The following is a 19,978-nucleotide window of genomic DNA, read 5'->3' as shown; positions in this document are numbered from 1 at the left end:
GGTTTTGTGATTTTCAGAATATATGGTGTAGGATTTTTTTCTTCTCACGCTGACAGCCCCCGGCCATTCCACTGGACCGTTTACCGCACATCGTTGACATTCCTGGACACGACTAGACTCACACCTATACAGGTAATGGTCTAAGAGATCTTGCTTTCACACATGGCCAGGTTCATGGTGGATAAGCTCACGTGGCTTACTCCCCAACAAGACAAGATCTTAGGCTACTATTTATCTGTATTCTATGGCTTGGTCCGTATCAAACGCTGTACCGATTAGAGAACTACATTCTGATCTTTCATGAGGCTTCCTGGACATGCCACTTACCGTAAAGTTGGTTAGGTAGAGCATTAGTATGAAAGCATCTCGTGACCATATCGACTAAAAGCCCCGGTTAATTTGGATTTACCGACTGTACCGTAGACCTACAAAACCATCAGTGATACAGATATAAATTACAAGCTATTACTTATCAGGAACCAGTCAAGGGATAAGGATATTGAGTGGAGAATGTCACGGAAAGACAGCCCACTTTCATGTGGGAAAGAAGATAAATAGGTGAATCAGATCAACTAACTCTAAGAGGATGACGTCGCGCGGCTTCAAAATCCGAGTAAGGTCAGAAGACTTGTTAGCACGACGTTTGGTGAAGTTTGTTACTTTCCATTACCAGCAGATTATGAAACCAGAAATAACGTACCCTCAGAGTTGACTTCTAAAAGAGCATGACGTATCAAGCCTCCTCTGCACACTAGGTTCCTGGTATATCATCTTTTTAGCAACAATCGTCAGGAACGGCAAAGAGCCTCTTCCAAGGCAAACTTTCTTTCCATCGTCAAAAACTCCACCAATTCCTTGGAGCGTTTCAACTCCGCTCTGGTTTTCCACAAGCAGTACCTGGCTTCCACTGACTCAAGATAGTTGGCATTAGACACCTGTTTCCGGTTCGAGACCCAGTCCTCATCCGAATCGATCTTCAACTCAGCATCGCCCAAAGCATCCCAGTGTTCCATATCCACATTAGACTTGGACAACAAATCCCCAAAGCTGAGCGCATGTCTCAGTGTTCGTCTCACCTTTCCTTCCGTCGGCGGCGTCTTCCCAACATCCGAATCAGAACGAGCAGAGGGGGAAGTAGCTTTTGTAGGGGTTGCAAGATCAGCAAGTCTTTGCACCAAATTATTGAGCCCGTCGCCCTCTCCGCGGTTCACCAGGTTGTCCTTTTGCTTCTTTCCACCGGCCGATTTGGTCCACATGCGCATGTTGGTGTCCATGGATGAGTCCAGAAACCCTTCGTCAATAGTGATGTCACCAATTTTGGTGAGCCTCTTGCGTGGTACGCTGGTCCGCAAGGTATCCAAAGTAGGAGTAATAGGAGTGGTAGGGCCTCGCTTGTTCCCAGACAAGCAGTTTTCCTTGTCACTAGCGACTAGCGGGGTCTCTGTTCCGTTGTAAGGCGTGGATATAGCGGTTTTCTGTGCTACAGGCGTCTTGAATGTTTGTGTATATGATTTGGATGGAGAAAGAAAGCTTTTCTTGGGAGTAGTATCGGCCGTCTGGTTGATCTCAAATTTCCCCATCTCACGATCTAGTAACAGTCCGGAAGATTTGTTGGTCATGGCTAAAAGAGAAGGAATATAAGGCTATAAAAGAGAGGGATCTGATCGGTGTTTGTTCTTACGTGTTTGCTAGACGAGGTCTGTGTTTGTGACGCCAAAAACTCTGCTAAATGTAAACAATGCAGAGCGAAAAATTCCAGGGACGCTGTTATCCGATCACGTCCCTTTTACGTTATGTGCAGGTGACAAGCCAGGAACAATAGGAATGCCCCGGAATCCAAGTCCGGAGGTGAGTTAGCTCGCTGATATATCAAAAATCTTTTAAGGCCATGAATTTACAAGCAGTACTATTCATAGTATCTATCTAATATGCATGAGTTATCTGATGTGACTCTGTCCTTCGCATGCAAGCAAGGGTGGAGATCTACAGTGTTATCTGGTTACATAGGGGTTTGGCCTGTGGTGAAGGCAAATCGCGAGAGGTTGGGGCTTCAATGAAGTCTGAAGCTTTGAAGTAACTATTACCGTAGGCTATTTTCTGCCCCATTTGTAGAAAATGAACCGTTCTTCACAGGAACGTATCTTCGCCGTATCCCAGTGTAGACAGCTCCTGTACGTTATCCTTCGAATTCATGCTAATACGAAGCGAAAATTCGCACTTTTCAGACACTAGCAGCCGCGATGCCGCCATGTAGCACCCATTGGTGCCACAATTAAGAAGATAATTCAATTTTGGTAAATATGTATATAGCTCCTTAATTTGATCTTAACTACTGGTATCTTAATTAAATCCCTGAAAACAATTATTTGTCTAAATACTCAAATATCTGATATATATATATATTGAATAAATGTAAACTTTTGTTTACTCTTGTAGATTGTGTAAATTGTTTTAAGAGCTAATTTATGAATGTGCGTGAATTCTAGATTATTGATATATACTATAGCCCAGCACATATGACTTAGATTATATATATACAGTATAGCTATTTATTGAGAAATATTAACAGAAGTAATATCCTGAAAGTGCTGGTTAAATAAATAAGACACAGAATCAGTACAGTATTCCATGCTCAGGGCTAACCGTATTCAAAAAGATGTATCGGATGGTTTCGTGGTCTAGTTGGTTATGGCACCTGCTTAACACGCAGTACGTCCCCAGTTCGATCCTGGGCGAAATCATTTGACCTTTTTTTCGCTACCCAAATCTCCCTCTGTACCGGACACCAGCCGTGTACAAATTTCATAAATACCAACCAGAACTCCACAATTGACCCAAGTCTAAACGACATTACATACACAACATGGACTTGGAAGACGATTTGTTCAACGACCAGGAGATCGACGACGACGAACAGGACGACGAACAGGAAGAAGACGTCGAAATGGACGCTCCGAGCCAGCCAATAGATGAGGAGGAGGACGACGAGGATGAGGAGGAAGAGGAAGAAGAAGAAGAGGAAGAAGAGGAGGAGGAAGAGGAGGAAGAAGAGGAGGAGACCAAGGTGGAAGGAGATGAATCCCAGCTTGCCACAGCCAAGGATGATGTTCTAAAGGAAGATACAGACGATGCGGATATAGCCATGGAAGAGCCTCGCAAGGACGAAGATCTGAGGGGTTCGCCAGCCAGCGACGGCGAAACCAAGCTCAAGGCGACAAACTACAGAGATAAGTTGCACCTCAACGCTCAGCTAGCTAACGGCTACGAGTACACACCAACCGTTGCTGTGGCGCAGAGCACTGCGATTCAATCACTTGCACTTTCGGCTGGCCCCAAGTGGTTGTTTACGGGTGGTGAGGACGGGTTTATACGGAAAATCGACTTTATTGGTACGATTGAGGGTAAGTCCCCGTTGACGGTGGCGCAGCGACACTCGCTCGTGGACTCCATCGTCAACGCCGGGGTCGTCACGTCGTACTGGGAAAACGAACAACCGATTCTTCGCGGCAACCTCGCGGATACTGCCACATACGAGCCGCAGGTCTCGCCCGTGTACTCTCTCGCAGTGGAGAGCAACGCGTTGTGGCTATTGGCCGGGCTCAGGTCCGGGGGTATCACATTACAGACGGTACGGCATTCTGAGGGATCCATCCAGCACTACTTTAGCAGACACAAGAGCACTGTCAGTGTACTAAGCTTGGAAGGAGACGAAAAGAGTTTCTTGTCTGGCTCGTGGGATAGCAGCATTGTGCAATGGGACTTGAATACTGGAAGCGAGATCAGGGACTTCAGCGGCGCTGGGGGCCAGATATCGAGCATCAAGCACAGGCCAACCGGTAGCACCGCGTTGGTGTTAGCCCCAGAGGATAATGCCACAGAGGAAAAGAAGGATGACGATCTTGATTCGTTATTCGGCGACTCTGATAAGGAGGATGCCAGCGATGCAGAGCAGGTGAAACTTGAGAGCGAGGACAAAACACCCGAAGATGTCAAAGCGGCAATGGAATCCCCACAGTCTGTGAGGCTAGTGGATCAGAACATCTTCATGTCGTCATCTATTGATGGGGCCATCGATATCTGGGACATCCGTACGAGCCAGCCGGTCATCCACTATGCGGTACCCAAGAACACCCCGCCGTGGTGTATGAGTGCGTGCTGGTCCGGTGATGGAGAGTTTATCTACGCTGGGAGAAGAAATAGCACCATTGAGGAGTTCTCGTTGAAGATGCCGTTGAAGCTGAACATTCCGAACGTGACCAAGACGCTAAGATTCCCACTGGTCTCTGGGGCCGTCTCCACTGTCGAAATCATGCCCAACAACACCCACGTTTTGTGTGGGTCGCAGGATAATGTCCGCTTGTACGACTTGCGGCGCCATCTGGGCTCCAAGAAGACACCGTTTTCGATCATTCCAGGGCACCATGGCGGGGTCTTGTCGACGCTCTACGTTGATCCGACGTGCCGCTTCATGATTAGTGCGAGTGGAAACCGTGGCTGGCTGGGTGTTAGCACTGAGTTGTTGTTAGTGTACGAGATTAATGTTCTATAGAAGAACAGATTAGATGCATGAAAAAAATAGAGTAATGTAAAGGGAATGTGGGATATATCAAATTGCGGTTCTATCCTGAGTATATCCAGGAGGGAGAATTCACAAAGGAATCCCCGAGGCTAAGCAGTGATAAAATGGTAGGTAGGTGTGAATACTTGTTAGAATAGAAATATAAAACTCCGCCCTACAGCTATAATAACCCAATATAATGAGTTGATAAATGTACTGAAAGAGCAATTAGGGTTGAGGGAGTTAGCCTGGATAATGCCCATCCAAGCAGTCCCCACCAGTAATCGGCTTGCCTAGTGCAATGGTTAAAATTCCTGGTACTGCCGTGCTCGAGTTGATTTAAAATAGATGGTATTATGTTTGAGATTTATTCCCATAAACTCGAGACTACCCTTTTTATGGCCACAGAGCTATTTGGAAATACCACTAAACCGTGGCAGAGAACTTCCTTTTCATTAAAGAACCAGTTTATCATTAAAAAGAAAAAGACTAATACTAAAATATACTGACATTAAAGCCCCCTTAACGTGATGAATATTTATAAATTTCTGCTCTACGGATGCAGCCAGTATTAAATTTTGACCAGTGCTTTGGCTTACAGAGAAAAGACTGCGCACCAGCTCCATTTTTCTTTTATTAACAAAAGCTAGAACATAGTGCAATTCACATCAGATAGGATATGTTGAACCAAAGAATCAATTCTATTCCTCCCTTTTAAAGACCCTCTTCGACACTCCGCTCGCCCTGTGCTGTGGCTAGTGTGGAGATGCGCCCCTATAGCCGCAGTGGTGGTGGCGCTGCTTACCTAAGCCGGACTCCTCAAAAAATTTTCAGGTATATAAAAATCTTACAGAAAACGACACCTGGCGCACCTGGGCCTACACTCTCCAGCACTTCTCCAACCAATAACTTTCACCATGCCACCAAAGAAGAACATGAAGAAGATGGACTTGGGGTCCTTCCTCGCCGATGACAGTTTCGGTGGGTCCTGGGCCGATGATGATGTCGACATGTCGTCCATCTCCGTCCCAACCAAGAGCGCCGCCACTCCGTTCGGCCAGAAGACCTCTTTCGAGTCTTTTGCCTCCCAGGAGCCTCGCCGCGAGAGAGTTGAGTACCCAATCCCAGAATCTGGTCCATACAAGGCCAAAGTCAGCAACCTTTCTTGGGAAATCACCGAAGAAGAGATCGCCGAATGGTTTGCTAGACAGTTGAACGTTCCTAAGTCCGATGTTGGTGAGGTCAGCTTGCCGATCGACACCATGACTGGAAAGTTGAGAGGGTTTGGTTTCATCACCTTCCCATCCAGGGACTTGTTGGAGGAATCCTTGAAGCTTACTGGTGTCAACATGGGTGAGAGAAGAGTCTTTGTCTCCGTTGCTGCTCCAGAAAGAGAAGAATTAGACTGGGGTGCTGCGAGAGGAGGGTTTGCATCCAGAGGTGGTGACAGAAACGATAGAGGTGACCGCCCAAGACGTGAGGAACCAAACGTGGACTGGTCTGCCTCCAGGGGCCCATTGCCTCCAAGAGAAGGCGGTTTCAGAAGAGAGGACAGAGAGGGAGGCTTCAGAAGGGAGGAAGGCGAGGGCTTCGAACGTAAGCCAAGAAGAGAGGAGCCAGAAATCGACTGGTCTGCCTCTAGAAGTGGCCCATTGCCTCCAAGAGAAGGCGAGTTCAGAAGAGAAGGTGGCTTTAAAAGAGAGGAAGGCGAGGGCTTCGAGCGCAAGCCAAGAAGAGAGGATCCTAACGTCGACTGGTCCGCTTCCAGAGGACCATTACCACCAAGAGAGGGCGGTTTCAGAAGAGAAAACAGAGACGATGACTTCGAGCGCAAGCCAAAGAGAGAAGAACCAGTCTTTGACTGGTCTGCCCCTAGATCTGGTCCATTACCGCCGAGAGAGAAGAGAGAGTTCAAGCCTCGTGCCGATAAGCCAGTTGCTACCATGGACTGGAAGCGTGGCGAGACTTTGCCTCCGAAGAGGGCAGCTGCTCAGAAGAATGAGGAAAAGATTCTACAGACCCATAAGTCTGCCTTCAACGCCTTGTCTGTCTCTGGCGACGAAACCGAGGAGGCTGCTGAGATCCAGCAGACCAAGCCGGAGGTCCAGCAGACCGAGTTGGAAAAGGCTGCCGCTGCCTTGACCATCAACGAGGTCGGCACCGATGGTTGGGAGGTTGTTTCTAAGAAATAATCGTGTATTTTAAGGGTGATCTGAAGCGTTTCCCTATCGTATATAGATGCTGCCGAGAATAAAAAAGGTTTAATTAGATAGGTGTAGTTTTGGTTACCAGTACGATGGAAACAAGATAATTGGCATTTTGTGGTTCAGCTGGACGGGAAATCCGGCTACAGTATGAGTTTAGCTAATCTTTCGTGCAGAGACCGGGGCCGTTAAAAGGGTTGGCCCACCGTGTGTATCACACCGCAAACACTACCAGTCATACATAGACGACAGGCTAGTGTCAGTACCCCGCAGTATATAGAGTCACAGTCCTTACTCTATGCCTATTTATTATGAAATATACCCTATCCTAGGCGGTAATGACCATATTACAAAAAGAGAAAGGATTATAAGTTTAGGAATTTTGCCTGTCCCAGGCATATATCAGAATATGAAGTGTCCAGCCTAGGACACAAAGTATAACACCAACACGTTATGGAAAAGATGCCCTATTTGTCGATGACAGTCTATTTCCCAGTAGCCTGAACTGCCCCTAACTTGGGCCAAATTGTCTGCAGCCGATGGTCCAAAGGATAACTCTACTCAGATTATTCCTTGCCAAGCAAAACTGGCATTTCCCTTATTATATTCAACAACGCTGAGCTCCGTGGGGCTTGTAGCTAATTGTTCCTCTCCCCGTAGATCTAAACTGCATATAGCGTATGCATTGCTGGACTCATCAGGACCAGCCGCCAACTTCACCATCCCTTATGGCCTTAGTAGTCCATTATCTTGGAATTTAAACATGTTAAATCCTAAGATAATGAACCACGATTCTCTGGAAAGTTTGACATCAACTTGAACACTGGACATAGCCTTACCCATTCTTACCTTTTGTGCGTATTTTGTACCATGCAAGCCCGCCTGCACGTAATGCACTGGACATGTCCGCCGTATGCGTCGAGCTGGAGGGATACCTTGAGGGAGGCACCGGCTGTGGCGGATAACAAAAGTGTCTCGTTCACAGTTCCCGGAATTGGTTCATCTAAATCCCAAAAGACCAAATGTTTGGGCTTGAAAGTGCCTATTGGCCATACTTGGCCTATCTGGCGCTAATACTTGTTGGCCTTGCAGTCCTTGCCAAATGGGGGTTGTACGCCTTTACAGGGGTATACATTGGCTCCATCAACCCATTCATGCTCCGGGTGAGCTCCATTTCCATTACCCAACCAGGAGTTTCCATCAATATCCGCAGCCTTTATCTCAGGCTAAACCTCTGGGATCGCAAGGAGCGCCTCAAGTTTGTGGCGGACAGCACCCACATTGTGGTGCACGTCTCGACCAATACGAATCAGAATAATCCAGACTCTATGGAGAACGCCCAGAAACCCATACCTGTCCTTTCGATTTATCCAAGGGAGGGCCGAGCGATAGTGCAGTTCTTGCTCGCCCACTTGCCAGCCACCAAGATTCTCTTGAAGGACACGTCTGTGTTGGTGGGGAAGCTTCCACCAGTCACAGCTTATCGGCTCGAAGTGAGTGCCCTAGACCATGCGACAGTCGATAATTCCTGGAAACTCAGTCTTAGTACTTTGTTGAGTCAGGTTGAGTGGAGCGGGCAGTACTTGGATACTCTCCGGCTCGAGGTGTCCACATTAATCGACCGGAAGACCGGGGTACTCTCCAGAACGAAGGTGCGTGTGTTCGTGTTCAAGTTGACAGCGTCGTTGGCGACCTTACTTAAGATAAATGAGCCTCAAGTAGAGATTCAATCCCCTCCAAAGAGCTCCGATCTACAGCCCCACTCGAAGGACTTTGAACTACATGCCAATACTGGGCCACAGGACTCAGAGCTTCGCCCAGCCTCAGATCTTGATTCTATGGCTATGTGGTTGGAACTCCTTGAAACCTCCATTGATGAGGTCACCTTCCACTTGGAAAACATTAAGGTGGACGATATTCCATTCCTTTCCAACTTCCATTCCGTCGAGGCTGGTCTCACCGACTCCTTGAACCACTTCCTCCAGTTCAGAGTGAAGTCCAGTTCCACCACGCACAAGCACCTAGACCCTCTCTCCCCCGGCTATGACCTCCACTTCCGTCTAGATGAGCGTGCATCCCAGGTGGTATCCACTTCGTCACTCGTGCAGCTCAACTTATGGCATCGTATTCCAGGCAAGAAACCGCAGCGTGTGCCGCTCGCTGCCATCCCCAGCCTCAGCCTTTCTATCCAGTCGAACTTCTGGCAGCAGTTCGGTGTTCATTTAAGGTACGATAGCGGCTGGGCCGCGTGCCGTGTCGTGGGTGCCGCCTCCGTCTCCAGTCCGACTGTGGACCTTTCCACGGCAGCTCTCGCCTTGGCCGTGTTCAACGGTGTTTTGGTCCAACGCTACCAACTCTACAAGATGGGAAAGCCAGGGAAAGGAACTTCGGATTGGGATATTCCTCGGAGTGCAGCTATGCCCTCCGCTTTGGCTATGGCATCATCTCTGCTTCCTGTTGTCAACGTGAAATTGACACTTGAGCAACCAGCGCTCATCATCAAACATCGTTCCGACACCTTGCGTCTCACAAAGCTCTCGCTCGCGTTACTCAGTCTCCAGATCGGTTCGCGCGGCGGACGCTACGAGACTTCTCTTGACGTGTTGAACGTTCGTTTGGGGTACCGTGAAAATGACACCCATCTCGCAGACATCCTCCACATCCAGAACCTCGGTGTGCGCGGTGTTTCCCAGAAGAGCGGGCGGTTCGCAACGCGCGTGGATGTAACAGTCACCGGTGTCAGGGTTGACCTCTGTGCCATCCCTGTCTTGCTCGGCATTTCACGGCTTCTCACCGAGACACTGAGAGAATTCCGCATACTCAAAGCCTCCGATGCGTTCAGCGTGCCCGATGAGCTTCAGACGCTCCAGAGCCCTAGCGTCGACGACCGATTCGGCGAGCTCCCTCCATGGCTCGAAACCGCCACCATTTCGGTGACACAGGTGGACATCGTGCTTGGATCCAAGTCTGTGTTCGACCCCGCCATAACCTCCGCTGGGGCAACTGGCAGCGTGGCATGCAAAATTGCAGAGGTTGACGCACAGCTTACCAAAGAGGCCGAGGGCTCTAGCCTTCCATGGGGGGTGAAGGTGCAGACGCGGGGCCTTGCGATCGTGCCGGTATATGAAAACACACTGGCTACAGCAAAGTACGAGAAGTTCTTACGGGTTCCTAACGTAACGTTGGAGTTCTATCCGGAAAACATTAACGAGGGATCGAAGCAAACGGTAGAATATCACCCGAATGGCCCTCCCTCTTCGCGGCGCTTGACCCTCGACGTGGAAGTTTCTCGTGTCGAGAGCTACTACAGCGTGTACTGTCTCTTTGTGATGGTGGGTGCGGCCAGCTTACTCCAGGCCACGGTCGTGGGGCCGCTCCGCGAGGCCACAGCGCTCGCAGCGCTTGGCAATACTATTCACTCCAATCCAATACCGCTACTATTGCGTGTGAATGTCACGGTTGCGGAGTTGGATGTGGTTCTTGAGTTCTCCGAGCTGCTCAAGATGCGCATCCAGGTTTCTGAAGCCCATGCGTGTATCCGTGAAGGCCGTCCGGCCGAGGTGGCGGTGCAGTTTGTGCGCTTACTCCTTGAGTCTCCGACGGTTCCCGGCTTCTGGACACGGTTAGCGTGTGTAGACGCTGCTGAGGCAACCATCGACACGAAAAAACAGCCGCCAAGTATCGATGTGCGCACCGCAGCGATTCGTATCGTGATGCCAAACCAGCTCCGCCTCTATCGACTCTTTGACCTGCTTGCGCTCACGGCAAAGGTGGCCAAGCAGCTCGTATACTCGTTGGGCCATGATAACGTTGAGCTGGTTGTCCAGCTGGAGATTGAACTGGCGGTACAGCTTCCTGACGTGGCACTCCATACAGCAAAAGTGATGATGGCTGTGGAGGATGATCCGTTCGAGAGTGAGTTGAATGGGATCTTCCAGTTAGGGTTACTTGAGCAGGCACAGCGCACCGAGAAGCTCCGCCAACTTGCGCTCAGGACCGCTGACGAAAATACCCCACAACACGCCACATTGATGGCGTACTTCTCGCGGTCATGGATCCGCCGCGTACGGGCGTTTAAGGCTAAGTCACGCGCAGAGAGCATACGCAACGTAAAATACTTGTATGGTGGAGAGGCCAGACTTGCGCCGGTGTTTGCGCGCGATGTGTTGGCGCCCGCGCCCCTTGCGCCGCTCCTCTCAGTTGCACTCGCAGAGGTCGATGTGCGGTTGAGCGAGCCCCAATTCGCAGACCTTCGGTACTTCCTCTATCGCATGGGGCAAGGCCTCCCGGACGACACGCCCTGGACATTGCTCGTGCCGATGTACGTGGAGCTCACGGCGCAAGAGGCTCGTGGGCACATCCGAGACTATCCCTTGCCTCTTTTCTGGGTGCCACGCGCAGCGGCAGCGCTCTCGGTTAAGGGCCACCTCGTGTTGGGCGAGAAGTTCGACAGTGACCCCAAGAACATGCGTGACGTGTGGGTGCCGTTGGTGCCGGTGTGTGATAGGACAGCCGAGATGGCTTCTCTTGTGTCGACGGTGATTCCTCGTACGCTCGCTCCAATGTGGTGTTTTATGGATATGGCGGCGCGCATCGACACACAACGGCCAGCAGCCGGCACATGGGGGGTCGCGTACCGGGCGGCATTGAAGCAGCTTCTGTTGAGCTTTGACAACGTTACCAAGCCCCCAGTGGACCGCTCGCCAAAAGTGGGGGTGTGGGACAAAATGCGCCAGCTCGTGCACGGGCGGTTCGAGTTAGAAGTAGCAAACGAGTTGCACATCCACCTCAAAGGCTCACGCGACCCGTACGCATTGCTTGGGACTGCTGGTGGCTTCACACTCGGGTTTGTGCGCGACGTGCGCGTTGATATCAACTCTACCGACGATCTGCGCGATTTCCTTGGGGTACGTGCAGACGAGGTCAACTGGACAGTGCCTAACCACCTCGCACAGCCGTTGTTGGTGTGGTGTCGTGAGACCGACAAGGCTGTGCTCGTACCCACCACGCGTGCGTTCCTCAACTCCACGTTTGCATATTTCCTTCATGCGGATATGGCGCTTGCGGGGCGCGCGCCGCCAATAGTTGGTGCTAAGACCTGTGTGGTACTCACTGGAGGGATCTTCTTCGGACTCGGGTACATGTTTGAGCGCAACGCCGCGGAAGGTCGGACGTTTGAATCCGTCCCGTTCCATAAATTGCAGCTTTGCAACCCGGCCCTTGTGCCTGAGGGTCACGACGCGTACGCAGGGTTCCGCAGTGAATACGTCCACATGGCGATTACCGTCACTGCCGATGGACCAACAAGCCGTAACGCCATCAGCTTGTCGCCACGGTCGTTGCGGCAGTTCATAGACTGGTGGCATTTGTTTGCGGGTAACATGGATTTGCCCGTTCGCCAGGGCCGCCTTTTTGGACTGCCGCCGCTGACAACTGCGCTCTCGGAGCGCTTAGCGACGTTCAAGTTCCAGTTTGTTATCGCCCCAATCACTGTTCTGCTCATGTACCATGACCAGGATACGATCGCAGGCGACCACATGTGCATCGGGGTGAAGGGTCGTGTCGAGGCGCTCACCATTGACTTGCACCAGCGCAAGGAAGCAGCGGTAGAGCACCACGAGGCATTGGGACGAAACAAGAAGGTGATGAAGATGATACTCAATGTAGGGCAAGTGGACGTGAAGAAAATTGACGTGAGATTGGTCGAGGCGGTGCTGAGTCCGGGTGGCAGCTCCGAGGGTTCTGGTGAAAGCTCTGACGACAGCTCCGACTGGGTCGAGGCAGCAGACTTTGAGGAATTTCTCCAACCATCGGTCGCAGGCCATGCACGTCGCGTGCGTGTGTTGCCGTTGATGTTAGTGCCGCGGATGGTGTACGTTTGCGACGTGCCGCTGCGCAGCAAGCCCGACGGTAAGCCTTTGGGGAGCGAGCCTCTACACGAATGCTTAATTGGCGATAACAAAGGCTGTGCTAGCCGCGAACAAGACAATGATAGGGTGCGGGAAATCCTGCCAGAAGTACCTCATACAGAATCTGCAAGAACCGGATCTGCAAAGGCGGCCGAAACGGGCGAAGCCGCACGAACCACTACCATAGATGCAGTGGCTCAAGCTCCAGAAAGGCATGCTCAGGCCGATCAAGCCATTGACCTCCAAGCTGCGGATACTGAATGTGAAGAAACGACTGGAGGTGTGAAGGTGACAGGGACTGGATCTGCCGATTTTGAGTCTGCTCTGTCGGAGAGTATCAGCTCTCACACGGACAACGCCGACGCGTTCCAGAACCGGTTTACGCTCCATGACATCCTCCTCAAATGGGATAATGAGACCCGTAACTTGCTCTACAAGTTTGTCCACTACATCAAACTTCGCGGAGCCATATTCAGCTTCCTCAAGCACGACGCGTTCCAGGATATGCAACTGGTGGTGCAGCGTAAGATGACGCGTCAGGAGACCCTTATTATGGGTATGATCAATGATACCAGCTCCCTCAACTCGTCCAATTCTGGTGACTCCTCTCCGAACACGGTCACTGATCACATGGAGCCCACTTGCGCAGATCGTCTCGCCGGCTTCAACACAGCTCTCCGTGAGGTTTTGGCTGACCAGGTGTTTGAGGATGAGATATTGATTCAACTTATTTCTCCGCAGATCCAGCTCACGAGTATCGCGACGCCAGATGCGTCTATTAACGTTATTTCACCGCTTATAGAGGTGAAGATCGTGGCAGTGCTCGAGAAACCGCTGATTGCGATATTGATTAACGACAAAGTGGTGGAGAAACGTTTCGGCGTGATGCTCCACGATGCCACGATCTACCTCTTGCCGAGGGAGGCCGGCGAGAAGTTGTGCCAGAGCGACGGCTATGGCAGCAGTGACAAATGGCCGCCGTGGTTGGATCTGCGAGTGTTCTCGGACCAGGCGATCCATGCGCAGCATTTACTTATTGAGCAGACCTCGATAATGCTTCGATATGACCAGGTGAATGCTCTTGTGAGCGCCCAAACAAAGATCCGGAAGAAGGCCTCCAGGGAAAGGAACCCCCAGGATGCCGATACAACCTCTGATTCCGACTCCGCCCGGAGTCGGATGTCGGTGGATATTCCCCGTGTGGTTGTGTCGTGCACCTCAAAACAGTACTTCACGCTCTATCTTCTCATTTTAGATCTCCTCATCTACTCAGAGCCTATGCTGGACGAGCTTAGCGAGCGCCTAGCCAAGCTCTCTCTCCTGATTGACCTCAACGACCTCCAGGCCATCCCGACCAAGATTCGGCTGTTGGTATTTTCATTCCAAGCATTGCGTAAGATGGCCAACAACTACAATTTCCGCCAGCACTGTCTTGATAATGAGCAGCTCAACGACTACACCACCATCTCCATGGAGCAGCTCAACATCTTGGCTGAGTTATACCTCCTCATGAAGGCGATTACGATGGGCAACCAGGCGAACAGCGAGCTGTTGGAGTGGAATATCTGCGCGGACCTGATCATCCTCCATATGTTGGACGAGACCAGTCATTCGTTCGTGGACTTAGCTATTGCCCGCGCTGCGTTTCAGCGCGTAGAGAACTCCGACGGATCCAACCGAAACAGCGTGACCATCGGTGTGATGCAGGCCATCAACCTTGCCCCAAGCACCTACTACCCCGATCTTCTCCGTCCGTTTATCCCCTTAGAAGACAACGCTTCAGTTCAGTCGATGGACACCACGGAGTACCTTCGGGATAAGAACATGGTTGAGGTGCGGTGGGATTTGGGCAAGACCGTTGGGGGGATCCAGATCGTGAAGGACTTTGTGATCAAGGCAGAGCCCCTCAGCGTGGAGCTTGAACAGGAAATGGGCGAGAAGTTAGTTCGATACATCTTCCAGACGGATGACGATAAATTGGGCGAAAGCCCGTTGCTTGCCAAGTCTGATCCGAAGTCGTTAGAAGCGGATCTCATAGGAAAGCCAGAGCACCGGGAGAGTCGTTTAAGACTTCGCCCCGAGGACGGAAGTGGTCACTCTCCGGAAAAGTCCGCCACTTCAGGCTCGTCAGGCTACAAGAACTTATCGCAGCTTGGCGACGCGTCCATAACGAGGATGGACGAGGAGCTTGGCGATGAAGTGGACGAGATGATGCAGCGTGCGTCAAGCTACATGTCCATCATCCACTTGAAAGTGTTTCCGATGACGTTGAAACTCTCTTACAACGGTGTGAGTGGTATCAAGCGGATGGTAAACGTGCATGGCTTGTTATTGAACCTTCCAGAGTTTGCGTTTGCAAATAAGCTCTGGACATTATTGGACATCGCTCTAGAGCTTAAGAAGTATGTGATCAAGGCTTTGCTTGCCCAAACAGGGAAGATCTTGGGGAACAAGATGAAGATCCACAACAGGACGAAAAAGGTGATGGCACACGCGAAGCCATTGACAAACTACGCAAACTTTACCCGAGCGATGGATTTGGTTGGGGATAAGTCAGAGGTAGAGCTGGGGCCGGAGACAACTGCAATGGCAGCCGAAGTGGAGGCAACTGAAGCAAAGACTACCGAAGTGGGGGCAGCCGAAGCAAAGACTACCAAAGCGAAGACCACCGAAGTGAATTCCACCGGAATGAAGACTACCGAAGTAAAGACTACCGAAGCGAAGGTTTTTACAAATGCGTGACAACTCTGATCTTTGAGTCAAGACTTATTATGGGTGGTCTATAACTTATGCCTCCGGGCTGAGCTGACGGGATGAAAGATATGTATAGTTCAAAATAAATTCGAATAGATTATAAAATGAGAGATCCTTTCACTCTAGAAGCAGTCGAGTAGGTGAGCTGCTAAATTATACCAATTTATATTCAGTACGTGCAAGATTTCCAGCTCACATTTATTGACCGAATGATAGTGCTGCACTACATACACTCGGTTCCAGAAGAGATACCAACATCTTGTTGGCTCAGGGATTAATCATTGTCCCGGGGGACTTTCATCAAAGATGCCGACCATGGACAACGTTTCTCAGTGTACTTGGAACTTGAGAAGTAAACTCCTCAAAACTTGCATATACCTCCATACCCTTTGCGACAAAGAGTAATGACCCAGAGAGGTATTTACGCTTCAGTCCTTGTCTTGACACAGCTACAGTCAGTTTTACGTAGAAGCGAGTCGCTGTTAAAATATACAAAACCAAACATAAACTGTTTAAAGTATTAAATCATTAAAACAATAAAATATTGTGAAGAATTAAGTTTCGGATTTGATTTAAGCTTCCAAAGCGAGACGACCCTTTGGGTTGGTGACCTTCAAGCCGAAAGCCTTGGCCTTGGCCAAGATTTCAACTCTGTTTCTGGCAGAAACGTTGTGGGCGATTTCGGCAGCGTAGGTCTTGGTGTGCAACAACAACAAGTCTAAGGACTTGACGTTGTTAACCAAGAAGGTCTTGTGACCAGATGGAGCCATGTGCTTGGTTCTGTTGTTAGAACCGTAACCGATCTTTGGCTGGGAAATGGTACCTCTGAATCTTCTTCTGACACAAGAATCGATACCCTTCTGCTTTCTCCAGTTCTCGGACACACGGTGGTATCTGTCAGAGTGATGTCTCTTGAACTTCTTGGAGTGCTTCTTAACAATCTTTGGGTGTGGTAAAGAGGCAGCCATCTAGAGGTTGTTAGTATTAATTCGTAGCTTGGAGTATGAACAAACGTATTATCTGACAATGCAAAAAGCTAAGGACAGGAGAGAACAAGTTTATTTTGGACTGGCTGGTTCGACCGAGGGACGCACAAGCTGGAATCGTACTGGGGTGAAAATTTTCCAAGCTGTACTGAGGTTGTGCCATACGAACAGAAGTTGCGCCCCATAAGCAGCGATCCATTCATCCTGATAGCACCTTTTGGTAACCGATTCCGCCACCTAAGCAATAGTCTGCAATGATTCATTCGAGCACTTTTCACAATTGGATGGTTTCTTGTTCTTGGCTCCTCGCTAGTTTGCTTTTTGCTTGTTTGACAGGTATAATACGTCGTTCCATTGCACAGTATGGTCACATACTTTTGATTATTGATATACGACCTTTTAAAACCCAAAAGATTAGGTTACACCTCTTATATTAGACCGTAGTTTTCAAGTATATCTTCCGACTCCTGCTCTCCCACCTTGGAATGGCAGCCCACTAACGGCCTCCCACTACTGCCACTCAGTGTGGATACTATGAGACCCCAGGGCTCGCACGCGCAAAATTTTCTTCCTGGTTGTGCGGCACACGAAAAATTTCTTTTTTCTCTCTGAAAAATATCCTGTAGTAATATAATATGCAGGATATACACACCGGTGTTTTCCCGTTCGCGACTAGCTTAAGGTGTGGCGGGGGTTTTTTTCACTGCATGGGGGGGAGAAGTGAAATATCTCAACAAAAAAATATTTTACTGTGACTGTGATTTCAAGACTAAGACCTGCAGCATTTGAGACTTGTGCCCTAAAATATATCACGTGCCTGTCACACACTAAATATCCCCACGTGATAATCAACCCTGTTTATTCTGTGTTGCTTCATTTGGAGTATCGATTACCCCATAAGGCGTGTGAGATAAGAGTTGCGCAGACTATATCGAATACTTAGGTATACTACACCAAAGATGCCTTCCGAAGAGCCTTTTGTTCCGTCGGACAAGACACATGACTACCATTTGGTTTCGTCGTTCGTTATCAAGCCGACAGCTCCGCTGCTCAACCAGGACCTCTTGTCTTTGTACTCCTTGACGGACTTGGCAGATTCTGTTGCTCGATTCAATGCCGATGGATCAAAGGGAGTCAAGTTGAGGAAGTCGTATAAGGGACATGTGATGGATCTCCCGGGGAAACACCAGATCCCCAAGGAGCGCAACTTATCTGGGATTATTTTCCAACCAACCAAGGTGGAACAAGGCATGCCACCGGTTGTGATTAAGAAGTTCAGTGCTGAAGAAGGACAAAAGACCTTGCTAAGGGCGCTACAGTTCCAGAAAACAAACGCTCATGAGGGTATTCCGGGCTTCGATGTGGCTGAATTGGCGATGGACGATAGCATGCTGAATGGAGTTGGTGTCGCGGGCATGGATAGCGACTTGAAGAAGAGAAAGAAGCTTGGAGGGTACCCTGAAGAGAGTAAGAGAGTGCATGTTTGAATTAGCTGCTCGACTTCCATTTGACCCCTAGGATGGGAAGTGGTAGCACTCAACTCTCATGCCCTCTTCGACGAACTTGTCGCCGGCCAGAGCCTACTACTGGACCGTTACGTTCGTTTTAATTCAAATGCTCGTATATTCCACCTGGTACTCTATTTTCCAACACTTGACATTTTCTCATTTTAGGGCCGTCATTTTCGCTTTTGCATTTTTATTTTCATTTTCATTTCACCTTTCCTTTCCATTTTCACTTGTTTATTTATTGTTTCCGGTTGTTAGGTTTTAATCAAGGTTGTTTTATTATAATGGAGGGTATATGTAGCGTGTTTTAAGGAACTACCCAACAAGAAGAGAGGGCAGTATGAATTAAGCGAAAAAAAAACCGCATTAAAACAGCCTCGCCAATATTCAAAGCATTTGCATTAAAAATCGCCCAACAGGCTTGCAACAGGATTGATACCCAAGTGATTATGTCTCTTTGGCTTCTTGCTGGGCCAACGCTTATCCGAGACAGATAACTGGCCGAGCGAAGTGGTCACAACGGCTATCCCCAACGGAGGAGAAACAGAAGATGTCTGGACCGAGGGGACTAGTTCCTCATGGGAAGGAAGCTCCGAACTATCAACAAAATCCAACATGCTTGTATGGTACACTGTGGCTTTCGCTTCTTTTAATCCTATGTCGGACAGGCCGTCCTCCACGGGAACCGAGCGACGTGACTCAAGCATCCCTTCAGGAACCTCGCCGTTTGCACTACTGGCGCTCGAGACTCCACCTTGCAGTTGTGAATACTCAAAATCATCTTCTTCACTGCAGACTTCAATCCCCTTGAACCAATCATTCTCAAAAATTTGCAATAAGGTCATACGAGTTTTTGGGTCGGGATCGCATAATCGCCAGGCAATAGTCGTGGCGTTTTTAGAGTGGAAATTCCGCGCAAATCGATACTCCATCCCGGGTGCTTGGGAGGCATTGTTATGCTCCAAAAACAGAGGAAACGCATGCTTATGAATGGCGTAGGAAGTCACGTACTCCCGGTAAAGTTTATTCTTTTGATCTGCAACGTTAAAGGGGGTTCCCTGGTTTACCAAGCAAAATAAGGTCATTCCCAAAGCCCAATAGTCCATGCCATACGGATTATATGAATGTTTCATTCTTTCCAGTTCAGGTTTGTCCTTCAAAGCAAAAACCTCAGGCGGACAGTAAGGCTCTGTACCAACGTGCAGATAGCATTTCTTCACCGGGGAGGTTGTATCACCGTGAGCTTCGTTCCCGTAACAACTAATCCCGAAATCAGTCAACTTTACAAACCCGTTGAGATCAATCAAGATATTCTCCGGTTTCAAGTCTCGGTGGACGATTCCCGCATCGTGCATAAACTTCAACCCGTAGCAGAGCTGCTTGAAAATGCAGTACTTTTCGTCAAGGGGAGCACCCATCCATTCAGGTTTTGCGATCATTGTAAACAAATCACCACCCGGACAATATTCCATAACGAGACCCCAAGATCTATGCAAGTCAGGCAAGGATTGAAACCTGTAGATCCCTTCAATGTGTACCAGATGGCGAGACTTGGACAACTTCTTGGTGATGCGATACTCCTCGATCGTTCTTAGGAAAAACGCATCGTCCTCCTCTTTCGGGAACTTACTGAACCTCTTCAAAGCATAAGTGATGTTGTTCTTAAGTCCAATAACAGGCCGAACCTCAGACGAACCCCCCAGGCCAAGCTTCCCGTCACGATGGGAGCCCTTGCCCGGGATCTTGAATTGGTCGAGCAATTCCACATTGTCTTCTTGCTCGTCAAGGGGTAAGAACTCGTTTGGAGACCTAACAGGAAGCGCAACCAAGTCCTCCTTCTCGTCAAGAATTACCTTTGGGGAATCGAAGATGGCTGGCGGAATGACGGTGTTGTTGATTCCGTAGGGGTTGTACACGATGGAGGGTTTCCTGTGAATAGGGGGACAAAAGGACAGAGCATCATTGAGTTTACCCATATTGACATGGCTACTGCTTTTCCCCAGCGAAAGCTTGTCCTGGACACGGGAAATAAAGCCTTCCTTGGAATCAGTGGGGGTCC

At 49.5% G+C, this 19,978-nt stretch overlaps 9 protein-coding genes and 1 non-coding gene across 10 annotated transcripts; 6 read left to right on the top strand and 4 right to left on the bottom strand.

Annotated features, from left to right (window-relative positions):
* Nucleotides 1-439: 439 nt before the first annotated feature.
* BABINDRAFT_158981 (uncharacterized protein) lies at nucleotides 440-1,708 on the bottom strand. The gene has a single exon (XM_019127393.1). The coding sequence runs from the start codon at nucleotides 1,617-1,619 to the stop codon at nucleotides 789-791; it is 831 nt and encodes a 276-aa protein (XP_018987700.1). The 5' UTR covers nucleotides 1,620-1,708; the 3' UTR covers nucleotides 440-788.
* A 959-nt stretch (nucleotides 1,709-2,667) lies between these two features.
* BABINDRAFT_t52 lies at nucleotides 2,668-2,741 on the top strand. The gene has a single exon. It is a non-coding gene; the product is annotated as a tRNA-Val (tRNA).
* A 170-nt stretch (nucleotides 2,742-2,911) lies between these two features.
* BABINDRAFT_158980 (SAGA complex subunit) lies at nucleotides 2,912-4,730 on the top strand. The gene has a single exon (XM_019127392.1). The coding sequence runs from the start codon at nucleotides 2,945-2,947 to the stop codon at nucleotides 4,547-4,549; it is 1,605 nt and encodes a 534-aa protein (XP_018987699.1). The 5' UTR covers nucleotides 2,912-2,944; the 3' UTR covers nucleotides 4,550-4,730.
* A 745-nt stretch (nucleotides 4,731-5,475) lies between these two features.
* TIF3 (Tif3p) lies at nucleotides 5,476-6,750 on the top strand (the record flags this gene model as incomplete). Its single annotated transcript, XM_019130685.1, has 1 exon — nucleotides 5,476-6,750. One exon carries the CDS (start codon nucleotides 5,476-5,478, stop codon nucleotides 6,748-6,750), a length of 1,275 nt encoding a protein of 424 aa, XP_018987698.1.
* Nucleotides 6,751-7,210: 460 nt separating this feature from the next.
* On the bottom strand, nucleotides 7,211-7,534 carry BABINDRAFT_158979 (uncharacterized protein). The gene has a single exon (XM_019127391.1). It carries the CDS (start codon nucleotides 7,483-7,485, stop codon nucleotides 7,324-7,326), a length of 162 nt encoding a protein of 53 aa, XP_018987697.1. The 5' UTR covers nucleotides 7,486-7,534; the 3' UTR covers nucleotides 7,211-7,323.
* A 194-nt stretch (nucleotides 7,535-7,728) lies between these two features.
* FMP27 (Fmp27p) lies at nucleotides 7,729-15,536 on the top strand. The gene has a single exon (XM_019127390.1). It carries the CDS (start codon nucleotides 7,785-7,787, stop codon nucleotides 15,411-15,413), a length of 7,629 nt encoding a protein of 2,542 aa, XP_018987696.1. The 5' UTR covers nucleotides 7,729-7,784; the 3' UTR covers nucleotides 15,414-15,536.
* Nucleotides 15,537-15,902: 366 nt separating this feature from the next.
* RPL32 (60S ribosomal protein eL32) lies at nucleotides 15,903-16,824 on the bottom strand. The gene has a single exon (XM_019127389.1). The coding sequence runs from the start codon at nucleotides 16,391-16,393 to the stop codon at nucleotides 15,998-16,000; it is 396 nt and encodes a 131-aa protein (XP_018987695.1). The 5' UTR covers nucleotides 16,394-16,824; the 3' UTR covers nucleotides 15,903-15,997.
* On the top strand, nucleotides 16,530-16,884 carry BABINDRAFT_71105 (uncharacterized protein). The gene has a single exon (XM_019132565.1). It carries the CDS (start codon nucleotides 16,666-16,668, stop codon nucleotides 16,846-16,848), a length of 183 nt encoding a protein of 60 aa, XP_018987694.1. The 5' UTR covers nucleotides 16,530-16,665; the 3' UTR covers nucleotides 16,849-16,884.
* A 486-nt stretch (nucleotides 16,885-17,370) lies between these two features.
* MED19 (Med19p) lies at nucleotides 17,371-17,898 on the top strand (the record flags this gene model as incomplete). Its single annotated transcript, XM_019130230.1, has 1 exon — nucleotides 17,371-17,898. One exon carries the CDS (start codon nucleotides 17,371-17,373, stop codon nucleotides 17,896-17,898), a length of 528 nt encoding a protein of 175 aa, XP_018987693.1.
* An 863-nt stretch (nucleotides 17,899-18,761) lies between these two features.
* On the bottom strand, nucleotides 18,762-19,859 carry PTK2 (protein kinase; the record flags this gene model as incomplete). The annotated part of the gene is made up of 1 exon (XM_019131342.1): nucleotides 18,762-19,859. A coding segment is annotated over one exon (1,098 nt), but the record flags the coding sequence as incomplete, so codon positions are not given.
* Between the last annotated feature and the right edge of the window lie 119 nt (nucleotides 19,860-19,978).

This window comes from Babjeviella inositovora, assembly GCF_001661335.1.
Source record: "Babjeviella inositovora NRRL Y-12698 unplaced genomic scaffold BABINscaffold_1, whole genome shotgun sequence".
Taxonomy (NCBI): Eukaryota; Fungi; Ascomycota; class Pichiomycetes; order Serinales; genus Babjeviella; species Babjeviella inositovora.
The sequence above is the reverse complement of the archived record's forward strand: the minus strand, read 5'-3'. Positions and strand labels throughout refer to the sequence as shown.

Excerpts from the sequence above, each read along its gene's own strand:
- BABINDRAFT_158981 (XM_019127393.1), bottom strand. The coding sequence starts at position 1,619 with ATGACCAACAAATCTTCCGGACTGTTACTAGATCGTGAGATGGGGAAA.
- BABINDRAFT_158980 (XM_019127392.1), top strand. The coding sequence starts at position 2,945 with ATGGACGCTCCGAGCCAGCCAATAGATGAGGAGGAGGACGACGAGGAT.
- BABINDRAFT_158979 (XM_019127391.1), bottom strand. The coding sequence starts at position 7,485 with ATGGTGAAGTTGGCGGCTGGTCCTGATGAGTCCAGCAATGCATACGCT.
- FMP27 (XM_019127390.1), top strand. The coding sequence starts at position 7,785 with ATGTTTGGGCTTGAAAGTGCCTATTGGCCATACTTGGCCTATCTGGCG.
- RPL32 (XM_019127389.1), bottom strand. The coding sequence starts at position 16,393 with ATGGCTGCCTCTTTACCACACCCAAAGATTGTTAAGAAGCACTCCAAG.
- BABINDRAFT_71105 (XM_019132565.1), top strand. The coding sequence starts at position 16,666 with ATGATTCATTCGAGCACTTTTCACAATTGGATGGTTTCTTGTTCTTGG.